We start from the raw sequence: 13,515 nt of genomic DNA, 5'->3' as shown, positions 1-13,515 counted from the left end.
TATTGACCCTAAAATCAAAATTAATTGTTAGTCTGGTATCCGGTAACCTTGAATGAAAAGAAATGAAGTTTATACCCCACCAATGCTCACGTTTACGCGATCATTTTTCCTCAAAAAAGTGCTAACAAAACAGGATACAGCCTCCACTGACTGCTTTTCACTCGAAATTGAGAAAGATGACTCAGGCTTTTGCATTGGAATAGGACTAGCGAATTCGGTTTGAAATTGATCCGTGCATAAAGAAAAAATGAGTTTTATTTCTTTCGCAAAAGTAGATGAAGGCTATTGGTTGCTTGGGTGTTGCTAAACTGTGGATCAGCTGGCCCCGGATCCGGAACCTCCGGAACCTGCGGAGTATACAGGTGTTCAAAAGCTTTTTCTGTTATGGCGTGAGATTGGGGACAAAATCGATCATTACATTTCGTATCGTGTATTTTTTCTGTGTGAAGCAACATAAGGTGTCGGCGACTAACGAAATTACAGGTTAACCCGAAAATCAAATGACACCTAAACAAATAATTTTGGCTACCGATTTTCAGTGAATTTTTAAAGAACAATTTTCTTTTAAGTTTCAAGACAATTTGAAGATTCAAAATAAATATTACGTACTAAAATGCAAAAGTTATACACCACAAAATTGATATATTGGCCTGAAATGAAATTCATCTTGTTCTTGATTAAATGTTGCCTAGCACGCGACCAAAATCTACCCAGGCGGAAATCCAAAATGACGGTGGCAGTTTGGGCTTAGTTATATCACTCAAAACTCGTTCCCGTTTGTCTCATTTGATAAAGAGGGAATCACTAATGTTTTCATTAAGACAGTATTGCCTTGATTTTCCAATATTTACAATGATAGACAGTAAATTTCACTTTTCACCCATATTTACTTCCAACCTTTTCTTTTGAACCAGAAACAAAAATGATATATGTTTAAAACACATGACATCATCCACCCTGATCAAATGTAATAGCATGATCATTTCAATTGTAATGCCCTCTTATCCCAACGTTACTTTGTTTCTTTTCTACATTAGCGAACACTGAACTACTGCTCGTACTCAAAATATGACAATCAACCTCAAAAATTCCCTAAACCAGATAACATTAAACATAATCCAAAAAATCATGTAGGTCATCTGTCAATTCACGAGTTTGCTCACGGAGCACTTTGATTTGTAACATTTTGTAACACCACTTGGCGATCTATCTAAGCAGCTGCTAGGAGTAGAGCAACATGAAAGGGCATTTTTTCTCGTATTGTGGCTTTGTTTTGGCTCTTATTTTCTTTTGAATAATGGCGGCATGGTTGTCGACTTCTTTAACATTTATGGGGAGAATTTCGAATGGTTAAATCTCTTTAATGTTTGATTGAGCAGTGTTGCATACAGAGAAATTAGATCCCAGTCACTCCTAAGGATTTAAGAGTTAAAAAAATGATGTTGGAAAATGTACAGACGGATTTAGTGAACGCTCGGAGGAGGTAGCCTTGTGATAAATGCTATCTGCTCTTTTGATGTTGTGTTATGACTCAGCTCCTTTTTAGTTTCTTCAGGGTCTATTTGCCGCTTCCGCTGGCCACCGTACTGTGCATACACCTTTGCCTGACTACGACCGGAAGAGCTCCTGTGAAATGTGTTGAATCTCCATTTCAGCATTTTGTGACGGAAAGCTGCACGAACTTCACTGTTTCTCAGCACGTGCAAGAGAAATATGAGCATACCCTACAAAAGTAAAAGGAAATCTTGCGTTTGACAAAGTTCCGTCATTGAACTATAATTCCTTGTATAAATTTAATTTTCAATCCGATGAAATAAACATACTGTTTTCTTAACAAAAGGCTTCGTGATCCAAATCGATAAATAAAGTGTGGGATTAAAATGGTTTTCCCCGGCCAGAGCCCTCTTATACTCAGACCCAGACCCATTTGACCAAAGAGACATGCGTATACGTAATTGGTACAGACCTGCGTAGAGTTAAGAATGGTAAAAACATACTGGAACACCAATCCTGCGTCTGTTACAGCCAAGAGACCAAATACCCACGTTAAACCCAGTAGAGGACTTAAAATAAGAAATGACTTCAGAGTTTTTCTAAAAGGGAATAAAACGAAAAACTGCTTTCACGTTAAAATTTTCTTCTGAAGATATACCATGCCATATACATTTGGCATGGGAAATTATTTAGTTGGAATCAAGAGAAATCGTTCGAACTCTCTATTTAATCTTGAGTGAATAATGGAAAAGATTCTCTTTTGCGAATAATCCATGAAGGTCCAAGGAAAAGAAAAAAAGCTTTTTCTTGTCAAACTACTTCATCTAAGACTTCATAAAAAAAAACAACAACAACAACAACAAACAGATCTCCTAGCTGATTAACCTTTGATTTAGGTAAATTTAAGAGCTGTACGAGCACAAGTTCATAATTCTCCTAGAAAGTTAGTATTTCATTTCTGTAAGTAAAAGAGAAGGCATATTTTGAAGAAAGATGATCATTGGGTGGCATTTTGCCTCTGGAACTCCAAGGAGAGATCTTCCTTACAAAAACATACCTGAAGGTCTTCATTTTAGAAGGATTAGGCTCATGAAGATTTCTGATTTCTCGCAACACCGCCATGAGTATTACAAAGTTGATCTTAACAAATGAGAATAGCAAAATAAAGACTTTTACCAATTGTCTAGAGGGCAATCATAATAGATGTGTCACGAAGTCGGTTAGCCAGCCAGTTAGTCAGTCAGTCAGAAAATGATGTACGCATTCATTAATTCTGTCATTTATTCACTTCCTCTTTCATTTATTCATTTATGCATTCTTCGTGTTTGTCATTTCCGGCTATCAGCTAAGATAACAGTGAAAGCAAAGAGACGGTGGACTTACAATTGTCACAAATAACACCGGGATAATAAAGGCCCAGCTCAAACGCTTCTGGAAGGACAACCAGCAGCTGAAAGTTAATTCAGACGACAGAGCTGTCTAAAAACGCAGCTTATGAGTCATTATCTAATGAAAATAAAAAGTTATAATGAAGAATAAAACGCTGAGTACTTACAAGTTTTCATTTGTGTAACTCTCAAGTCCTTTTTCACCGCTTGAGCCAATTATTAGAGAAATAACTATTGGTATGATAGGGAAACCTATAGGATAAGAATGAAAGCAGCTCAATAACTTAGTAACACATAGGCCTACAAGAGTCTAAAATATTAAAATCAGCTCAACAGGTTCAGGGAGCACTACAAAAACAATAACAACGAAAAAATAACAACAACAATAACAACAACAACAACAAAAGTAAAACAACAACAGACAAAATACGGTCAACCAGAATACAAGAAGGCCCGTTCCTATCATGCGTTGCAGTGGTTGTACTGGCCTCAGTATTCTCTTCCACTTGAAACATGCATCGCTTTCTAGAGCTATACCAAGTAATATCTCTCTTTTCAATTGTAGCTAATAATGACTGGTGCGATATTTTGTAGATAAGTAGATATCATCGTCAATATTTTCATCACCGTAACAATGATATTGTTACATTTCTTACCCCAGCCAAAGAAATAGAAGTATCGCATGTCCACTGTGTTGAATACCTCAACAATCATGACGTACAGGAAAACTCCCTCCAGAAGCATCCACCCAAACGCTGCCAGATAGAAGTAATGGAGTAAAACAGCCACTAAGATGCACACGGACTGAAATGTGAGACCCACAAGTAGGCTGATAATTAGAGGCTCCGAGCAAATATCAGGCCAAGAGACTTTGTACTTCATAGAGATCTTAGACCAAAATTGGTTCCGGACAAGGGAACTCGATCGTCTTCTAGAAATACGCAATAGTGTAGACTGAAGTAACGAGAGCCAACTATCTAGCGACAACATGTCTTGAAATTTCTAGTAGAAACTCTCTCTCAATGTTGTACATACACCGCCGTATGGGATGCTCAATTTATCCTGAAGAGATTCGAGAGGATTGGTTTTCGAAACGGGAATTACGTGATGCTATCTCAGTAGTGATCACCTTGGGCAGACGGCCATTTAGGGAACACCGTTGTTCCTCGCTTACGAAGAACGAAGAAACATGTGATTTCAAACGTTTGTTAGCTCACCTTATTACTCGTGGCATCGATTCCGGACAAAAATACTAGTTGAGCGAGAAACAGAGCTGTGCAAAGATTTAGCCTGACTTGGATTCCTTCGTCTTTGATCTTCCTGTTTAAATGCATTCAATAAACGAAATGGGCATGACATTTTTCCTCGCAATCACCTAGTAGTCTAGAGCAAACGCTACTGAAGAAAGGTGCCTATATAGTTTGTAATATATTATTGGGTCGTTCTCTGCTTGTATTTCATTACTATGAAAGATGTTTAAAAGTTGATTTTAGTAGGTATTTTTGTGTCAAAATACCTCAACTTCAGCCGAAAGAAAAAAGAGATTTTGGTGCAATGGTTCCTCAATTACTAATCTCGTCTTAAAACAAATTTTTTTTTAGAAACAAAACAAAACCAGACAACTAGCGCGTTCTGCTAAATAATATTTCTCGCACTTTGATAGTAATTTACGAATCTTGAGATTTACCTTGCTCTCATGTATAGGTAAGACATTTTTTCCTCTTTTTTTGCTTTTGTTTTTTGTTTTTTAGTAGTACTCACATAAATGTCACGTAGACGAAGATAACCATTACTTCCCCAACGAGGGACAAGGAGCAACCAATATAAGTGATGATAAGCAATGCCCTTCTGTGCTCTGGTGGAATGTTATCCTCCTGAGAATCACGAAAATGAGATAAAAATTGGAAGCTGGTTTGGAAATTATGATTAACAAGTTATGACTTCGTTAAACATGGAACTTTCTATATGATTAGTCCGTCCATAAACGAATAAAGGGAGAGAATGCAATAAGCTTAGAAAACGCCAAAAAAAAATTCGAGACGCAATCACGGGAACGACAAATAACCTTAGGAGGATGTGCATAAGCGACGCACATACTTTTTTTCTTAGTTCCCGAGAAAGCTAATTAAGACAATTGAAAAGAAAGTTTATAACATCACACCTTAATGTCCTTGTATTGCATTAGAACTGCGAAATTCGTAAGGTGGTTACAACTGCAAACGGTCGATAGCATAGAAGAATCATTCAGTACCGTGCAACCATCAGTTGACCATGAACCGTTCGACGATCTAAAAATCAGTTGATCATAAAATTTGAATAAGAAAGAAAGAAAGAGGCAAAGAAAAAAATAAAGAACTTTCACGAGCACCTAATGTAAACAAGTATATAGATATATATACAAACAGATTGATGGAATAATCAAAATGACCTACCTGAAATCCTCTATCCAGAAGACACATTTCCTTTCAACAGCTTTTGGATCAATGCTCGGCTACCGGCGAAAGAAGCGTAATGACGTTATGATGTGAAATGGTCCACGTGATGAATTATACTAGTTTTTCCATCTAAGCCCAGTCACAATCATAATTCATAAGCTGATAATTGCATCAAAAAACAATACAGTTTATTTTACCTCGTTGTGACTAAAATGAATGATGATTTTATTTTGAATAGTTTCATTCTGGGGAGGGTCAAGAACAACTCCCACGACATCAGAGATCAGTCTGTAGCTACAAAGACAACATAACAAAATTGTGTGATTATTAGAGAAGTTGAGTGTCAAATATCCAATCCGGGATTGTATATTTTTGCTTCGCTCTGCATTGTGATTTTTCTGGAAAACTTGCATCACTCTCTCAAACAATCGCACAGAAAACTAATAACAACAATTATTTTGTCCTCTGCGTTTTCCCTTAAGTTGAATTGGGCAGCTTTCTTGGTTTTTGTTTGAGTTCTTATTGGTTACTAAAGGGTATTTTTGGTTTTAGTTTGAGTTCTTATTGGTTACTAAAGGGTATTTTTGTTTTTTGTTTTACGACACTCAATCAAAAAATGCTCGATCTCATTAGTAGCTAATCTTACATGAATATAGATCCTGACATTGCCTGACCATTCCCTGCCATTTTCCCCTCAAGAATCTGACAACGTTAATTTGCAAACTGAAAACCTAAAGTTCAAAGGAGCTTTCTAAATATAAAGTGCTGTTTACCGGTATCGGTAAGGTTTTAGCACATGAAAATCTCCTCCCATTTATGCCCTCCCTTGAGTCGCTATTGAAGAACAAACAATTCAAACTGCAGTAATTTTCCACTCATCCAGAAAGGGCTCTCTTAACATACATTTAATGGGTTCATCTGAACTAAAAAATTCGTACCTGCTTCTGTTATAAGTCCAAAGGCTGTCTTCATTACTTGCCTTCTGGTGCAACAATACTGCGATAACCCTTCCTGGAAGAATGGCAAAAAAAAAATAATAAATACTACGTAAGTAAAAGTTTGCCTACTAAACACAAACGATAACTTCGCTATTTTTTAAACACCAGCTGATCATAAATGTTAGCGCTCAGAAGAAACCCCAATATTTACCTGCGTCTTTAAACACTTTGTGGGTTATAATAATTCTGACCAATCGGCTTTCGCTGCTGTTGTTATTTGTATCAAAACTTATTTCAATATCAGTGGAAATTCCTTTCGGCACTTTTCTCAACTTAGTATCTATGATATTTCAGAGGAGAAAAATCAGAAAATTAGTACAAAGAGAGCGACTAACTTTACCAAATAAGCTTTTTATCGTGGGCTATGACGCTACAGAATTCATGACGTCCTCCAAGATGGGGGCCATCTTGACAGCCACCATTTTGGAACCCATTTCAAGACAAAAAAAATAGGTTTTATTTTGGCAGCAATCATCTCGGAATTTGATCTTAAGCGACCGAAGGATTAAGAGGATTTCCAGAAATATTTGACTTAAAATCTGACGAGTTTATTGAAGAGGACTTCCTATTTCTTTTCATGTCGTATGTTTTTACTAAACCATATCATTTTTATCAATGATACAGAAATTACGACCCATGTTGACACAATAGGTACTTACCCAAACCTGATCCCATATCTATGAAATTAATAGCATTCCCTTCTCTACAATAGGTTTGGCAGCAGTTCAGGAGTTTGACCTCGATTAGGCAGCTGAGGATCAATGCACCATGATGCTCTTCACAAGACCAGGAATATTGTAACGCCTTTGATGCAACGGGGGAAGCATGAGCAGTTAAAGGATTAATTTTACTAAATACAACCAGCTGTCTTAAGACAGTTTGCTTAAATTGAAATTACAGATGATGCTCTATTTGGTTGGGGGAAAGAATACTTTTATTTGAGAAGTATGTGGATTTATTTTACCTGCAGTTTTATACGAGTTTCTTTATTTCGTGAGCACTTTGAAAGCTGCATGAGAGAAAGAAAGAGAAAATGTTTCACTGGAGTGAACTTATGAATTAAACGCATATATTGGTAAATCTTCGTTCGCGAATACACAAAGCCACCGAATATACCATGATCTTTATTTACCAGATATTGGCGGCAATCATCTGAATAATCTGGCTTCTCGTTCTGACTTGAATTATCTATAATTATAAAACAAAAATGAATGATTAGTAATGGGGTGTGTTTTGTTTGCTACACCTCGCTGTAATCCTTTAGCTCCCAGAAGTGAATAACACGCAACGTTTTATTTTTTAAATTTCAATACATTAGCTGATAAAAGAGTGGTGAAAACGAACGCAAATTATGGTAATTTAACGGGTCCCAGATTTACAAAAATGTTAGGTCAAGGTTTCTTTTGGGATATTGGAATGAGCTGATAGGAATTCTTAACGGAATTGATACCGGTACAGAAAAAACATCTTCGTAGGAAAGCCGCACTTAGAAAAATTATCTAAATATTGATAAAGATTGGTAGACCTCACCACTGTAAGAAGTTAAAACAGGGAGTAAACAGCTGCAGTTCATAGACTTCAGCTTCATCGCAGATTTACTTATGGCATAACAACGATCCACGGGCTTTGTTCTGTCCAGAAACTCTAGGGATACGTTGGCTGAGTTGTTCGGTAGAGAACCCCATTGAAACGAATCCCAGATATTGAGTTTTAGAGCAGTCCAGTAATCTGAGTCAGGGGACAAATCTGCCTGAGCGTCGCATAATTGTTCTATATTTTCAATCCTTGCCAAGGGAAATCCAGATGTTAATGGATATTCGCTTAAGGCCGAGGTCCAATTAAAAGGATAATCAACTGCTTGGTAGTTGTTGTATGACGAGTGAGTTTCTGAAAAGTGATAGAATATTTTCCATAAGCTAGGCCTTAAGATATTAATACATTTTTAAATAAGTGTTAAGTAAAGGCTGATTTTCATATTTAAAAAAAACCCTGACTGATCCGAAAAATTTCACGATTTCACGATGTTTTTACCATCGTGGATCTAACCTAAGGTAACACAAGATTTACGCAAGGCCACAGATTGTAGCGAATGATCAACCGCACTAATTACTCTTACACTTCGAAATCGGTACAATCCAAAGGACAATCAAATGGCAGATCGACAGTTCGAAGAAGTGTAGAAGTCGTCTTAAAATTTTTCTTAAAACTTTGCGAGATAATCGATTTATTGTAGGATGCATTTAGAAATCTGATTCACCACCTTAATATCCTCTGTACTGCGTTTAGTATCAATCCATTGAACTGATCTATCAAAAGGCAGACCACCTGTACGATGCATTAGTCACCGCTCATTTTAGATACCTTTGTAAATGTTAAAGTCGGGCATTAAACCATATCTAAAACTATCCTTGGTTCATTTAAAAGTAAAATCAAATAAATACAAATTGCATTTTGAACTCAATACTAATTTCCTTCTCTCCGTCTACTCATTAAATAGAATATTTTTCTCCCAATGAGACATAAAAGAAGTTTTTATCATTTATTTATTGCTATCAAACGCGAGATTTTTCTTTACAGATGAGCCTACAAATTAAAGATTTACTTCACATCATATATCTTCCCCGATCTAATGCAGCCCAAAACATAATTCTAGGAAACATAATTGGCGTGATGTCATACTGTGTAGACATTGGCATGGCGGTTATCTTTGGCAGACACTGTATGCACTCCTAAATAGATAAATAGCATTTTTGTCGAGCGTTTATTTCCGTTTTTTACGTTTTTTAGGAACCTATACTAAAACTACATGACAATAACTGTCTCTTACTTAGAATTTTACGCTGAAGGAACTGGAATATTATGGATAAATAACTTTAACTCTTGACCACAGAAAGTCCATTTAAAGTTCCATATGCAGTAACGAGGAGCATCGAAGTGGTGTGCTTATTGTGACTTTTGCTGTTCAAAACAGACGAATCCGAGACAAACTACGATTGGGTTTGGATTAAAGATTATAAAGTGAAGCGGATCCTTAACTAATGGGATTTCGCTGAAGTTAAATAGCATACGATAAGATAACGAAAGTAGATATGATTCAGAGCGGTGAAATAGCTTGAAGATGACAGTGATGCCGTAAAACTTCTGGAGTTTCGAGGAGAGCTTTGTTACGACGATCATTTCCAACGTCTATGATTTTAGATTTTTTCTACGGATCAAGTTTTGAAGGCACTTGATATTTCCTGAATAACAAATACTAGCGCTAAAGGACCATCCATGTCAAAACAAACGGTTCACTAGAGGGTTATATTTAACAATCGAAAAATATTAACCAGTGACAGAGACCTGCTTTAAATAACAGGAAAAGCAAAAGAAAATAAATGAAAATGATCTAAAACTACGAAATTTTTATGTAAAAACGTTCTTGTGCTGTATTTACAATTTGCCTAAAATTTCGTGTTCGCTGCAAGAAAGGCATGTCGCTTGATTGCCTTTCAGTTTTGAATTAATAATAACCGTATATCCTCTTCGTCTTCAATTAAAAGAGACTAGACCCTGTGAGCAGGGTAACTGGGATACCTGGATGGTACTGGATCCTTGGAATCAAGTGTAGTGATACTACGGGTGTCGGATTAGTATACTGAAATAGTGAGCTCAAGTCTGGCTAAGGCTAAGTCTGGCTATAAAAACATAGGCATGCTATGCATGCAAGAGTTATTTTTTGTAGGGTGGGTGGATTACTTGTGGTCTACATTCTTACAAAAGGAAAGAAGAGTATTAACGTGGAAAAGAACGAAAATGTCGAATTACCTCACACACAGGTATTTTGTGATAGATTATGTGTGTTGTGCGAATACATGTAACCAAAAATAAACTGTATTGGTGCCACAGATACCTGTTAGTACAAAATGCAGTCAGCAGACCGGATACAAAATATAGACTGGAGACTGCAGAGTGGGTACAAAATGCAGACTGAGAATCTGAAGAGTTTTTACGTCTGGTAAATAATAACATGTCATCTTACAGCTTACCGAGCGTCACGCAGTCGCTTTTCCTCGATCAGCCTTCACGATTATTTGCAATATTGTGGAAAATTCCTGGCCCATTTCTTGATGAAAATCGATCATAATATAATTTCAAGCCTTCAATATACTCTTCTTACTTTGTGAGCGAGTTGGTTTGTGTGATGTCTGTACAGATTTTACCAACGTAACAAAAGTAGATGATGTGATGATGTAAAGCAAGCTTAAAACGGCAAAAATCACCAGAAACTACAACGGTTACACAATTCGCGACTCAATCCAGTCCAAAATTACCGCTCAATAACATCTTTTAGTGTGGATAGGCCGCGAACAGTACGATTTGTGCATGCGTCGGTAAGTATTTCGAGCGTTTGCGCTATAATGCTTCAGGTGATCGTAATCAGAACACGTTGAAATACAAAACGACCGACAAAAGAGTTTTTTAAGCAAAAATCTCGTGTTCGTCATGTGACCCGGACCTGTCCGTGCATGACAACGTCAATCATCATCAAGATAACACGTGATCAGCATGTGAACACCTTCACCCTCATTGGATCACAGTTAGTTGTCATGGTGTTGAGGGCCCAATGACCACTGGGTACTATTGCGCAATTTTTCCATTTTGTGGCGGAGGAAAGAAAAAAAAAAAAAGACGACAAAAAAACAAAGGCATTTTATGACTGGGCTACCACAGGTATCCCAGTAAAAAGCATAGAAGAATATTACTGAAAAGTAGCTCTTACCTTGAAAGAAGTGAACTAGCAAAGTCAGTAACATTTGAAAACGCAACCGAGTTGAATCCTGTCCCGCTTGATTCATCTTCCATCCGTCGGTTGAACTAACGAGCAAACTGGTCTTATTTAAACGCATACATAAATTAACTCTTTGTAGTAGACATAAAAAAATGGCAGGTGATGACAACCTTTTTTCTATTATTTTTTCTTTGGTCAACAGTATTTAGACTAGAGAGTAGTACTATATCTCATTTGAAAGAGGACAAAATAAGCTTAGCAGAAAAATATATTTTGCCTTCAAAACTCCATGTACTTATTCCATAAAAGATTTTATTTGATTTAGTTCAGACGCACTCTGCGTCATTCGATCTGTCATCGGCTGATAATTTGAGCCGTTGCGTTCTAAAATTCCATTGAACATTATTTACTCCGTCGCTTCAAATCGTGTTTGATCACAATATATATTACTTTACATTCCAAAATATATATTTACAGGTTTGTCTCAAGGCAAAAAACAAGGATCTGTGCGCGAAAAGTAAAAGTAAAGGTAATTTTACACTGTTTCAACACCACATGCGTCACGCAGTTAAATATCGCAAGACTGTACAGATTACTTACCTCGATTCTTCGCTAGGATTTTCCAGTTTTCTGTCTAATTAGGATTCCTCACCACCAGACATACCACCACGCTCACTTCCATCGTCAAAAATCGTCTTTAAAGCCTTAGCTACGCTGTATCTCTAGCGTTTCGCATCGGACGCCATTGTCGGAGATTGAAATCGTACGGAAATGATTTTCGGAAGTCAAGCAATATTGTGACGCTTGCGACGAAAGAGGAAACTTCGAGGGGTGTCGCTATGCGTGTTTTCTAAGTGTCGCTGATGTGGGAACTATTTTACCGGTCGTAATGAAACCACGAAAACCAAGATGACTATCAACGGTGTTTATTTAGATCACGGTCACGATCACGATCGTAAACTGAAATTGCAATAATATTATAACGAAAGCATGAATCTAATTGATTTGGTGCGAAAGGCATGAAAGAAACGCTTTACGTGCTTATGTCGATAACGCGATTAAAATAACAACAATCAACGTGAATTAACATAAACAAATCATAAAAGGCTAAATTAAAACTACTCGAGATTCAAAGATCGGCTACGATGACCATTTGCGGCTGATTAACAGCCCAAAGACTAAAATGTGGGCGTTACTGTGTGAGCGTCTAGTTATTTCAAAATACTCCTTGATTTCAAGATAATTAGTTGTACTGTTGTACAACACAGTACATATGTGCGCTATCGCCCAAGGTGAAAAACTAAACTTAAACATATTGAAATAAAACTAACAAAATCACTTACATATCGGTCCCGCTTGTGCCAAAGGTTTGGAACGAAAGACGAAGTTATTGCTGTTCAAGGTGAAATCTTGCGAAATTCTGGCTTATAGGGACGCTAATTTAGCTTTTATATGCGCGTGGTGACGCTAAAAGATCCGATTACAAACCAATAGGGAAAAAGATAAACATTGTAACTACGATCGTAACTAGGCACACAAATTAAAGTAATTGACAATTGATCTAATAAAAAAAAGGCTGTTCTTTGTTCGATATCCTTAACAAATATATATCATCGTCTTAAACCAGATGAGCCCATGACATATCAGCGGCATTTTGTATGAGTATCCGCAGGTTACAGCGTGACTTCCGCTTATTCTCGTTGAACCGTATTCACAGTGCACTCGTGTATTAGGAAGTTCGCGTTGTGCGTTTGAGCAAGTTTCTGTCAGATTTGAGCAGAAAAACAGGTCCTTTGTTGGAATGTAATGATACTTTGATCGATAGCACTGTTAACGAAATGTTTGGCCGGTTCGTAAGTTGTCGACCTGGTTTAGGTCGATCTTATTGATTGGCAGCATCTCTTGGAAATCCTACACACCATCGATCTAAACCTCAAAGCTGCCTAGTGAGCAGAAGAACAATGACATCAGTATTAATTTTAATTGCATTTGTGTTTAACTTATATGTACAGAAATATCTGAAGAAGTACCGTCTCAGAAGTTTATCATATGATAAGCCTTCAAACTTGTATTAAATAAATTGATGTACATATTTCACAATTTTATGATGATTGTGTTATGACAGTACACTAACTGTCAACATTTGAATATTCAGCTTGAGCTTACTCCTAAATGTTGAGTATTTCAATTTGAACTTGTAGAATATAACCTATGCATTAAATGTGGGTCTATAAGTATTTAAGTATTTCATATTGTAAAGAAAGGAAACAAGAGGTTATATGCAATACGTGCTCTTAAGAAGTGTGGTTTAACTGATGGGCAGCTTATCTTGGTCTACTGTAGCATCATCAGATCTCTCTTGGAGTATGCAAGTCCTGTATGGGCTGGCCTCACGCAATACTTGAGTGATCAAATTGAGTCGGTTCAAA

General features: G+C 36.9%; 1 protein-coding gene across 4 annotated transcripts; it reads right to left on the bottom strand.

Moving 5' to 3' along the window:
- Nucleotides 1-867: 867 nt before the first annotated feature.
- LOC113679521 (adhesion G protein-coupled receptor D1) lies at nt 868-12,571 on the bottom strand. Of its 4 annotated transcripts, XM_089210019.1 has the most exons (20): nt 12,430-12,564; nt 11,687-12,046; nt 11,078-11,172; nt 7,846-8,202; nt 7,448-7,503; nt 7,280-7,324; nt 6,975-7,119; nt 6,467-6,595; nt 6,256-6,328; nt 5,515-5,611; nt 5,315-5,373; nt 5,044-5,170; nt 4,644-4,756; nt 4,100-4,202; nt 3,539-3,686; nt 3,050-3,134; nt 2,878-2,944; nt 2,552-2,634; nt 1,967-2,093; nt 868-1,724 (listed from the first exon to the last, which is right to left on the bottom strand). In XM_089210019.1, the coding sequence occupies exons 3-20, from the start codon at nt 11,151-11,153 to the stop codon at nt 1,464-1,466; spliced, it is 2,151 nt and encodes a 716-aa protein (XP_089066145.1). In that variant the 5' UTR covers nt 11,154-11,172; nt 11,687-12,046; nt 12,430-12,564; the 3' UTR covers nt 868-1,463. The 4 variants fall into 4 exon arrangements, with proteins under 4 accessions (XP_089066145.1, XP_089066150.1, XP_089066153.1 ...); XM_089210024.1 differs by lacking the exon at nt 11,687-12,046 and having other exon boundaries at nt 12,430-12,571; XM_089210027.1 differs by lacking the exon at nt 12,430-12,564 and having other exon boundaries at nt 11,739-11,879.
- Nucleotides 12,572-13,515: the final 944 nt, after the last annotated feature.

Source organism: Pocillopora damicornis, chromosome 1 (genome assembly GCF_964200805.1).
Source record: "Pocillopora damicornis chromosome 1, jaPocDami1.2, whole genome shotgun sequence".
NCBI classification, from domain to species: domain Eukaryota; kingdom Metazoa; phylum Cnidaria; class Anthozoa; order Scleractinia; family Pocilloporidae; genus Pocillopora; species Pocillopora damicornis.
This window is presented reverse-complemented; position numbering and strand designations above follow the sequence as displayed.

What these genes read in the sequence shown, in the direction of transcription:
- LOC113679521 (XM_089210024.1), bottom strand. Translation starts at nt 11,153, where the DNA reads ATGAATCAAGCGGGACAGGATTCAACTCGGTTGCGTTTTCAAATGTTA. An exon ending in AAACTCGTATAAAACTGCAG is followed by an intron (nt 7,120 to 7,279) that starts GTAAAATAAATC and finishes GTTGCATCAAAG; the next exon opens with GCGTTACAATATTCCTGGTC. An exon ending in CCATTCTTAACTCTACGCAG is followed by an intron (nt 1,725 to 1,966) that starts GTCTGTACCAAT and finishes TTACTTTTGTAG; the next exon opens with GGTATGCTCATATTTCTCTT.